The sequence below is a fragment of the Sinohyriopsis cumingii genome, chromosome 15, assembly GCF_028554795.1.
Source record: "Sinohyriopsis cumingii isolate HCF-2022 chromosome 15, ASM2855479v2, whole genome shotgun sequence".
NCBI lineage: Eukaryota > Metazoa > Mollusca > Bivalvia > Unionida > Unionidae > Sinohyriopsis > Sinohyriopsis cumingii.
The window spans coordinates 150008361-150020514 of NC_142975.1; the positions used below are offsets into that span (position 1 = coordinate 150008361).

A 12154-nucleotide genomic window follows, 5' to 3' on the forward strand; every position below is an offset into this window, starting at 1 on the left:
CACATTTCACTTTTGAAGTTTTTGCATTTAGCACATGACCAATAGACAAGTGAATTGCAAAACAGATCTCACCTTTCTCTTTGGGGGCCGAGTGGTCTAAAGCGCTCTCCGTTACGTATCAGTGCCATCTCACTTCTGTCTGTGTGGGTTCGAGTCTTGGATTCAGCCAATGTGGGCATGTGAGAAAGCTTGCCAGTAGCTTTTCATGGGTCGGTGGTTCTTTCCAGGGTTTTCCCATGTTCTTCCTCCACTATTAATACTGGCTGCCATGTATAGCCTATCATGTGCCGAAAAATGGCATTAAACCCTACAACGACAACAACAGCAACCTTTCTCTTCATTTTACTCAACACTTCTCCACTACACTATTTATGTTCTTACTCAAATATTTTGAAATACATAAAAAATATTAAAATGATAATGTTCTAGTGAAAACAGCATGATTGAAGCCCATCTAAAACATGGAAACTAAGATGATAATTATACAATAAGAGACAAGGTCTGTAACTGGAGAAATCGTAGTTGCACACCTAGCTCTCGATTTCTACATACTTCTACTGCTGGATGTCATTGCAATGTTACTCTATGCCTGTGGCTTCATAATACATGCTAATCATTGTTTGTCATTTTTATTATAACCTCTTTAATCTCACTCATATGAACTTGATATTCTAAAAAAGAAAGTTTGCTGCATAGGAATACATTTTTCTACTGAAGACCTATATGTACTTTCCTTATCTTCAATTTATAGCAACTATATATGACACATTTTCAAGAAAACTGACTGATTTCTTTAATTTGAAACTTTGCTTCACTGATTCATTGTATTGAAAATGTGGTTAGGTAGTGGACCAGTCTGTACTTTTAAAGAAAATGATGCCAGATGTTAAGTAGAACAGGCATGTGACTTCTCATGATGTTTTATGACTGAAAATTATTAGAGTAGATGGTTCTCTAAACTTCAAAATATGTCTTATCAGAAAAAGGACAAATTAGCAAAGCTTCACAAATTTGAAAAGAAGAATATGATAAACATGATACAGCACTCAACATGCTCATTGCAGAATTTATGGATTTCATGATGACTGAGTGAAAGTTTATACATATTGACCTGTTAAAGTGAGTGTTAAATATAAATAATTTGTCAGTGTGTTTTGTGTTTGTACTCTGGTTCTAATACACATGGATTTTGCCCATTTTTGAATAGCTGAAGATCCAGGTTAGTAACAAAAATAAATGTACAATTTTCTTACAGTTTACTGTGTTTATGGCATTCGTATATATATATATATAGATAACACCTTTTATGCTCAGATTATGCTTTTCTGCTACTTATATTAGTAATAATTGCGCTTACACCCCTGCACATAAGCTTCATTGAGTAAATCTGGCTTAAAGGGGTGGACAACGATAATAGCTCATGGCTTTGTTGCCAGACATAACCTACAAATGAGTTTAAATGACCAGTGCTGGACATTGGACATAAGTTGCCCATAAATACCCTATGCAGATTTGAGGCCATTTTGTTTTCCTACTTGTTTAAACATTCCATAGCCACAAAGCGTAAAACAAAAAAGGCATGATAGCTCATCTGTATATCCCATATTTTTAACACTATAACGAAATGATTGCCTCAGGGTGTGTATAATAGTCATTAAATCTGTCCCTCACAAGATGTCTTTTTACCTATATTGTATTGTGTTAGTACATATCAGATCCTGATAACAAAACCTTTATAGCCTTGGTCCTAATAACAAAATATTCCAGTGACAACAACTAAATTTTATTATCATCCTTCATGACGTGTTTGAGGACCATTATCAAATAAAACTTCTTGACTTGCCAACCATTTAAGTGTTATGTATTTTTTAGGTAGAAGTTTTTCTAGTACCAATATTGGTATCTCTATTTCTTGGATTACAATAATGACCCTATATGTGTCAATGGACCAGCCAGGTGTGATTCAATCCCATAATTTTTTCAGCATATTGTCTAAAGTGTTATGTATTTTTTAGGTAGAAGTTTTTCTAGTACCAATATTGGTATCTCTATTTCTTGGATTACAATAATAACCCTATATGTGTCAATGGAGCAGCCAGGTGTGATTTAATCCCATAATTTTTTCAGCATATTGTCTAAAGGTTTGAAAATGTTCCTTACATACACTGAAAGAAATTAATACTAGAATTTCATTGTAGAAAAAATAAATTTGAGAGAAAACTGGTGAAGCATGGAAGAATAATACTGAAAGTGAAGCTGTACATGTTAATAATTAAGTATTTTAATGTTTTTTTTTTAATTACAACTTTTGTACCTTCACTGAATGTTTTTATAATAATTAGAAGTCTCGGATTCTTGCTCTTGAAGCCAATTTTAAGGATTATGATTGTTAGAAACATAATACAGAGACAACATGAATATATTTTGATCAACTTGTTGTAGAACCTGTACTTTGGTATAATAGAAAAGATAGTTCTTTGCTGTTGTTTTACGTCTTGTATGCCCTGCCACAGTGTGTATTTATATATGTACAGTGTGACCCCACTATAACACAGTGGTTGGGATCCATAGAACCTGACCATGTTATAGACCGAACTGTGTTATAACCAGCAAAGTCAGTTAGCTAATGGAAATGATGTATGTACCCAAAATATGGCTGGGGGTGGGGCTGAGGATCATAAAAGTGAGCACAAAAATATGTGCTTTTGATTAAATGAAGACATACCATTCTGAAATACACTTGTATATTGACAACTTACATTTGTGTAGTACAATCCATAATCTGTTAAGTACTGTACATGTGTATGAAAAATCCATGAATATCAGTTTAGATCACATATAAATTTCATGTATCAGTCACATGCTGTTAGAAAACACAATTTACATGTATATATATATATATATATATATATATATATATATATATATATATATATATATATATATATATATATATATATATAAATGGTAGTCCTCATTTGATCAGTATCCAATTTACACTAAGCAATCCACTTCAGTATTGTTGCCAGTAGTACATGATAATAGTTGTTTACATGGTACATGTACTTAAATTGGTCTAGATTTGGTTAACTGGAGACAGCTATCATCTTGCCAAAGCTATCCAGGTGATGAGGCTATTTACAGGGAAATGAAAACATTTGAACAAATGAAAATGTTTAGCAAACATCTTTGTGAGATACCTCATATACAGTTAACTTGATGGACAGATATATATGGTTTCAAAATATTAGAGATATAATTTGCATTCTTACGCTATTGGTACTGGTAGTGATCATAGGCATAAACTATTTTCCTGCTGATAGGAAACTTTCAAAGCACAATAAATATGTTTCAGTAAGTTCATAAAATGCAACAATCTATCAGATTCCATTGCTTTTATTTAAGTTTGGTGCTGACTTTGATGAAAGGTTCTTTGTTATTATTAAAGATTGTAGTTGACTTTCTTTGATTTAGGTGCTTGTGTTTTTGAAGTCACTGCTAAAGGACATCTTTGGAGGACCAAACAAATGCCCAATTCTTATTGTGGTGGCAACATCAAATAATTGTAGAACATTGATTGAGAATGAGTTTTTTATTTGCTTAGTATTTATATTGAATGATAATTCAGAGTTTCTGGAAAACTACTTTTTCTGGGTATATTTTTATAAAAGGAATTAGCCATCATTGGTTGATTGTAGTAGTTACTGTTCCTGCCTTCAAAGGTTGGTCAGTTGTGTTGTAGCTAGTCTCAGTAGCATGACTATTGGAGTGTATAACAGCATATAATACTCACGTAGCATGACTATTGGAGTGTGTAACAGCATATAGTACTCAGGTAGCATGACTGTTGGAGTGTATAACAGCATATAGTACTCAGGTAGCATGACTATTGGAGTGCATAACAGCATATAGTACTCAGGTAGCATGACTATTGGAGTGCATAACAGCATATAGTACTCAGGTAGCATGACTATTGGAGTGTATAACAGCATATAGTACTCAGATCAGATGTCAATATAAGCAGAATACGTTATAACAATGCACTATTAAGATTGTCATTATGATCAAATTATTTTTTATTTAGCAATAAATAAAATCCAATGCATTTAAATTTATATCAAGTCAGCAGTTTCTTTCATGGTGCCTCAAATTTCTCCACAACAAAACCAAGATACAAGTTTAAGCAGCTGACAGTGTCATTAAAAAAAAAGTATATTTTGTTACCAATAAGGAAAAATTTGCCAATTGTGACATTGGTAAAGCCCAGCATGATCAGTGAATACAATTTTGACACATTATTTTTTCATACTTTTAAGAAGAGAAAGATACATGTATATGAAATTCAGGAGCCATGCCATGTTTGTCTTAATTTAGAATTTGTATATGATCTCTTCCCAAAAATGATAATAAACTTTTTAAATGTTTTTTTTCATACTTTTAAGGAAGAAAATGTTTTTAGGGTACAAGAAAAATACATAAATTTGAAATTTTAGGAGCCATGCCTTGATCATGTTCTATCTGATTTCATGTTATAATGGAGTGTGCTGCAGCAGGATCATGCTGTATGTGTATGGTTTAGTAGTACATCAGCACAGTACTGGCTATATAGTTCTGATTACCTGAACAATTCCTTTAAAATTTAATTGCCACAAATTGCAAAACAAAACTAGAGTTTGAAGAGGGGGCCAACATTATTTTCTCAAGATCACATTAATCTGAATTTATTTTCAGCATCATGTTTACAGTGTCAATTAAAGACTACTTAGAACTTTGTAGAGGTGAGTTGTGTAACTATTGACTACACTGGTTTTATTTCGTTCCAGCCAAAAGTGCTTTTTGTACATTCATTTTTTTCTTCTTCTTACTTTCTTCATTTTGTTTACCTTTTCTTTTATTTTGTTCTTGTTGCATCTAATGAAATTCTGACCTTATTATTCATAATATGTTGTTTTGTCTTCCACAGCATTTAAAATGATAGAGGGAGGACAGGCACCATTACAAAAATTTGTCTACTTGCTTGGGAATTTGATTTGTCTTGGCATAGCAGTGTACAAGTGTCATGTCATGGGACTGCTACCTACAACAGCATCTGATTGGTTGGCATTTGTTATGCCACAAAAGGTAAGAGCTGAATTCCATCAAAATTACTCAGGCACCCAGACATCTCACATCTACCCAGACATCTCACATCTACCCATGCGAGTTCAGCCTTAGCTTGGCCAACATGAGCATATGAGAGATGTGAGAAAACTTGCCTGTAGCTTCCTCTTCCTGGGGTCTTCCCGGGTTCTTTGTCCACCAAATATACTGGCCACCATGTTAGCCTATCATGTGCTGAAAAATGGCATTTAACCCCACAAAACTGTAAACAATATATCTAGCTCAGGACTCTGGTTATGTAATGGGTGCTATACAGATATTATGTACTTCTGAGAGAGAGTGACAGGTGTAAGGTGAAGTTGTTTACGTTTGCAACATGCACAGTTGAGAGAATCTTAGCATACTGCAATGTTACTTTCATGTACTGTGCCTGAAATTTCTCTGAATATTGTACTTGGGGAAATTGTGCATGATCTAAGCACTCAGCTAACCAACATGGCTGCTCTCATATGCTTGAAATATCAGCCTGAATTAGTCTAAAGTACACTGACTTTAGCAGTAGCAGTTATTAAAATAGGGAAAATGAATTTTTCCAGACTAGACAGTACCAGGTTCTCAAAGTGCAATGAATAAATTACATAATATATAAAAAGAAAAAAATGTCAGCTTTTGTTGTACAATTAACCTGTGAAGTCCAGGAAGTGAAAAAGCAGAGCTAGCAGATTTTGAAAGATTCGTATCTGAAGTAGAGTCAAGCTGTATACGCTTTAACCCAAATTGTACCAATCAGTCATACACCAAATTATGTGGAATTAAAAGATGGAATTAAAAGTTCTTTTAACAACATCTAAGATATACAAGGTCTTTTTAAATAGACAGTGTAATCAGTGCGGAAAACCTGGGAAATTCTTTTTCCATAAATATCTAACTATATGCAAAATATGAAACTGTAGAATGCCACTGTAGCAAGAAAGGCTGCCCCATCTTTGTCCTCCATTCTTTTATAAATTGCCTCATTTCATCCCCTTACAGTAGCTCTGTCTGTCTACCTGAAGCAAGAATGGCTGCCCCATCTTTGTCATTCCTTCATTTATAAATTGGCACCTTCATCCCAATACAGTAGCTCTGTCCATCTACCTGCATAATATTATGCAGAACTTGAAGAAGAGCAGTTTTAATCTCGTGACATTGATAATGAATTTATACCTTACCATGTGATTGTTAATACCTTACATGGGGGTATTCAGTTAATTCATCAGTAATCGTTAGTTATCTTTTTTTGCAGCTGTGAGGAAAAAAAACCTGATATTCAAACAATTTAATCTTTTCAAAATTTCAAAACTAGTTATTATTGGGTTTATTATGTTTTCTTTGGATCCGTCAGGTACATGTAATATTTACTTGTCTGGACCATAACATTGGAGAGGATTTGATGAAAATTTGCTCATCATCGTGAGTAAACAGTGCAACATATACTGTAGCCTTATGGTCAAGGGAATATTTAATTCTGTGGTAGATTCTTATCAGAAGTTTAGCTTTTGAAGAAAGTATTTTAAGAAACCTTTAGACAGTTATATACTCTGTATAGACATTGTGTCAAATACCATAATAACGCCCACTGCCTCAAGGTAAAGGTCACAGTAAGGAAGACTGTAACTCTGAATTTTATCTTGGTCTGGGACATAATGTTTGAAATATTGAAGATGTTTCAATTAAACTTTAATCAGACAATGTATAACATACCTTAGCCTTGGCCGCTCCCTCAGTCTCAGAGTCATGGCATAAGAAAATATAAATTCATTAGAGTGTCTTGCATATTTAGTCATCCATCCACCCACCCCATCTCAAGGTCATGGTCCCAAACAAGTGATAACATAATCATCGGCCTGCTTCCTTATCTAGGCTCTCACTTTTTCAACCATTCTGATATTTTAAATTGAACTTGGTCCACACCTTATCATACTGTAGTCAATTCTTTAGCTGAGGGGTCTAAGTCTAGAGTAAGGAAAGGTTACAAGATAGGCAATTCATGTGCTGTTATTAGAGATAGTCACAAGACAGGCTTATCATGTGCCATTAGTAGGGAAATGTCACAAGGCAGGCATATCATGTGCCATTAATAGAGAAAGGTCACAAGGAAGGCATATCATGTGCAGTTAGTAGGGAAATGTCACAAGGCAGGCATATCATGTGCCATTAATAGAGAAAGGTCACAAGGTAGGCATATCATGTGCAGTTAGTAGGGAAATGTCACAAGGCAGGCATATCATGTGCCATTAATAGAGAAAGGTCACAAGGCAGGCATATCATGTGCCATTAGCAGGGAAAAGTCACAAGGCAGGCATATCATGTGCCATTAATAGAGAAAGGTCACAAGGCAGGCATATCATGTGCCATTAGCAGGGAAAAGTCACAAGGCAGGCATATCATGTGCCATTAATAGAGAAAGGTCACAAGGCAGGCATATCATGTGCCATTAGCAGGGAAAAGTCACAAGGCAGGCATATCATGTGCTGAAACTGACATGATGTGTATAAGATGTTCTGGATAAATACACTGAAACTGATGTGATGTGTATAAGATGGTCCAGATACATACATTTAAACTGACATGATGTTTATAAGATGGTCTAGATATATACATTTAAACTGACATGATGTTTATAAGATGGTCTAGATATATACATTTAAACTGACATGATGTTTATAAGATGGTCTAGATATATACATTTAAACTGACATGATTTTTATAAGATGGTCTAAATATATACATCTAAACTGACTTGATGTTTATAAGATGGTCTATATACATACATTGACATATTGAGACTTGCATATAAAAGAACTTCAGTAATAACCCTGCTTAAATTGATATCATATCAACTCAGTTATCACTCAGATCCAGCTCAGGCTCTAGAGACCCTGCTCTGCCATTGCATAATGTTTGAGTAAATCAAGGTCTATGTAGTTTGTTCTTCTGATAACATTTAATAAACTGCATTGATCCAGATCTGCCAGTGCATTATCTTTCCTCTGATCAAAGTCAGTTAGTTTGTTCTTCTGAAAACTTCTGATAAACTGCATAGATCCAGGTCTGCCATTACATAATGTTTCAACAGATTAGGGTTTATGTAGTTTTGTGTTCTTCTGAAAACTTTCATAAACTGCATAGATCCAGGTCTGTCATTACATAATGTTTCAACAGATCAGGGTTTATGTAGTTTTGTGTTCTTCTGAAAACTTCTAATAAACTGCATAGACCCAGATATACCAGCATATTATGCAATGGCAGATTTGAGTTGATGCAGTTTGACTTGACTTAGAAATTAATACCAGTATATATGTTAGAAACTAGTACAGTATATATGGTAGAAGTTAGTACCAGTATACATGGTAGAAGTTAGTACCAGTATACATGGTAGAAGTTAGTACCAGTATACATGGTAGAAGTTAGTACCAGTATACATGGTAGAAGTTAGTACCAGTATATATGGTAGAAGTTAGTACCAGTAGTTAGTACCATTATACATGGTAGAAGTTAGTACCAATATATATGGTTGTAGTTAATACCAGTATATATGGTAGAAGTTAGTACCAGTATATATCATAGAAGTTAGTACCAGTATATATCGTAGAAGTTAGTACCAGTATACATGGTAGAAGTTAGTACCAGTATGCATGGTAGAAGTTAGTACCATTATGGTAGAAGTTAGTACCAGGATGCATGTTAGAAGTTAGTACCAGTATATATGGTAGAAGTTAGTACCAGTATGCATGGTCAATGCAAGAATCATCATACATCAGATTGTATAAAAATGGAAAGAGATTGCTTCTATAGATAACATTTTTAAAGAATTTAGAATGGGATTTCATTATAGTTTCATGTCATTTTTATCAATACAGTTTTTCAATATAGTTTTTGTTATTATAGTATTTCAACATAGTTTTGTCATTATAGTGTTCACTATAGTTTGGTCATTTGAATGAATATGTTGATGATTGGTTAACAATGCTTATGATAAGTTATAATAATTCCAATTAAATTTAGTTTGGTTCATAAAAATGTCTCCATTCTTCTTTTCAGAGATTGGAATGGTCAGGTGGTGGAGCTGTGCTGTGAAACATATTCAGTTGATGTGCAGTTATGTGTTCATTGTATACGTGTATTTGGTTGTTTCAGATGCACAAAGAAATTTATGATAAATTGCTAAACAGTGTAATTCATTTATTTAAGTAAGCATGTCAGTCTGCATATATTGTTAATAACTTGAGTAAAGTTACCTTTGATGCAAAAGTTTTCTTCTGCATGTATAGAAATATGGAAGGCAGATAGAGATATTGTGAATTAAACATTTTGTTTTTTATGTATACATGTGTAGCAGCAAAAGACGTCTTAATGTCAGCATTATGTGCAGGTAACTCTTATATGTAATTTCAATGAATTGGGTGGATTTAACAGGTGATCTGCACCATGTCCTTATAACAAAAGTGACTATTCTTGAATAAAGTTTTGTTTTATGCAACATTCAAGTGTTCTCATCTATACAGATTTCATATTAATTGTTAAGACTTTAGTATGGCAGCTTTATAGATGCATCAAGTGCAGTATTATGTATTTCATCATGATAAAGCTTGTGGTTAGCATTAGAAGGAACCCAATTAAAAATATATTCATATGAAATGATAAATGCATCAAAACAACATCAGTAATAATTACACAATCACAGACTCGGATACGTTTACAGTATTTTTAACTGATTGAATATGTTTTCTGAAAATCTCAGGACGAATCATAGGCAGTGGGGCAGGGTTCTAAAGTTTGATTCTTTGCTGTTATAAGGACATAATAGACACAGTATGTAATGTATTTTGCTCAGCTGTATCTTCTGCAGTATATGAACTTATATGATTTTTTTAAAAATAAGTGATAGCTTTGAGTCAAAATTGACATAGTTTGATTAGTACACATTTACATGCTTATGAACAGAAATGGTATACACAGTTTTAAGTAAATTAATGGCTTATTTAGTCATTTAAAAACTAAAAAACATAACATCTTGCTAGTACAGAGTAATGTAAAATGGAATAAAGCATAAATGATTTTCACTGTGAAATACCTTAGACAAGGTTAGCTTTTTGGTGATAAATGTGGCAAAATTAAGAATCTCTAAGTATCACAGACCATTCTGAACATTGCTTTGGAAAATCTGTTGTAACGCATGATATAGAAAATTATATAATTCTCACACTAGACTTGAACTGCATGATATTTTGAATTACTGATGGATTTTTAGCTAACCTGCATGTAAGGCCTAGTGAGCTTTTGGTATGACCCTGAGTCCATCATGTGTCAGCCTTTATGCATTGTTCCTCTGTCATGAATTGCTGGTTCCTGTTTTACAGATCATATTTATCATCTGATTTCAATCAAAATTAGAATGTGGGTTTATGTAATCAAACCAGCTTAAAAAATCAGTTAGATCAGTGCATACCGATGAGGTTATCTTGCACCTGATTGGCTCACTTTTTTCCATTCTGAATGCCATATTTCTCACCCAATTTCAATTAAATTTGGAATATAGGTTTATATCATCCAAAACTCAGTCAGATTCAGTAATTAATAGGACATATGCTTATTAACAAGATGAACTTGCATCTGATTTGGCTAACCTTGTTACCATGCTGGAGGCCATATTTCTAAGCTGATATTGATAAACTAGGAATTTATGCATATGTCATTAAGATCTTGGACAAGTTCATAATGAGCCAGATCTATGCATGCTAATGAGGTGGTCTTGCATCTGATTGGCTGTGGTTACTATCCCTCAAGAGGTATGCTGACTGTGATCAAACTTGAAATTTGGGTTTATATCATGAGCTTCTTAGATAGATATGATAATAAGTGGGATCCATACATATTAATGAGGTGTTATTGCATCTGATTGGCTGAGGTTGCTATCCCTCAAGAGGTATACTGATTGTGATAAAACTTGAAATATGGGTTCAATGCATGAGCTTCCAAGATAGATATGATAATAAGTGGGATCCATACATACTAATGAGGTAATCTTGCATCTGATTTGCTGAGGGTCTCACCATTCTGGAAGCCATATTATCTGAATTTGATCAGACTTGGAATATATGCTTATATCATTTGAGATCTTTTACAAGCTTCTTCATGAACCTGATGCATCTATATTAATGAAGTTGTAATGCATCTGATTGGCTACTCTGGAAAACATATTTCTGGACTTGAATTATGTATCATCCAAATTGTTAGGGTCCATGTTGTTTTGTTCTGTTCTACAATTTAAATTATTGATGTAGAAAAATGTTGTGCCAGTGCATCATACATGATGTTCAGCAAAATCTTAATTGACCATTCCTTGTTACACTTTCCATGAACAAGTCTTTAAAATAGTTTTTTCTTCTTCTTTTGGCAGCAAAGTTCAAACATTCAGTGCCATTTTAAAATGTAAGGATGGATATAGGACTGATTGAATCATAAGTATAGTTGAAATACTGCCTAGTTGTTTTCTTTTTTTGCTGGCAGGTGTTTAAATAAATTGAATACTTTAAAACACAAGAAATGAAAATGTGGGTTTTCCTTTTCAGATTTTCACTCTAGTAAATACAGGGATATGTTAGACCTTAACACTCTTGTTCATCTTTTATTACTTTTTTGACGCTCTATTGAGTAGAAGATCTCTAAGAAGCAGGATGGTGCCATTTGATGTGTTGACATAAATAGTTGTATTTCTAGTATGCAGACAGACAAAGACTTATTATCTGTCATATGCCAATACTTACCCGTGACAAGATAAAGAAAACAGTACTTCCCAACAGATTACTGGTTATGTGTGTTACGTCTCAATGATCTTAAACTAAGTTACAAAAGAGATTTAAAAAAAGCAAGTTTTGTAAATTTCAAGAATAATTTATTCCCTCAGGATACCAAGTGAAAATTTAAAAAAGAATTTACAGTATTGTGAACTTAATCCAACTAGTCTTAAAAGTCCAGATGTATGAAGTATCAATTGAATTCCAGTTGTATT

At 33.5% G+C, this 12154-nt stretch overlaps 1 protein-coding gene across 1 annotated transcript in view; it reads left to right on the forward strand.

The window, feature by feature from the left end:
• LOC149783051 (ER membrane protein complex subunit 4-like) overlaps window positions 1-9624 on the forward strand; it is a 39336-nt gene extending 29712 nt beyond the window's left edge. Inside the window, exons 4-5 of the mRNA XM_089934651.1 lie at window positions 4964-5121; window positions 9184-9624. Of these exons, the coding sequence (XP_089790777.1) occupies window positions 4964-5121; window positions 9184-9219 (194 nt within the window). The 3' untranslated portion in view covers window positions 9220-9624. The remainder of the gene's footprint in view (window positions 1-4963; window positions 5122-9183) is intronic.
• The last annotated feature ends 2530 nt before the right edge of the window (window positions 9625-12154 follow it).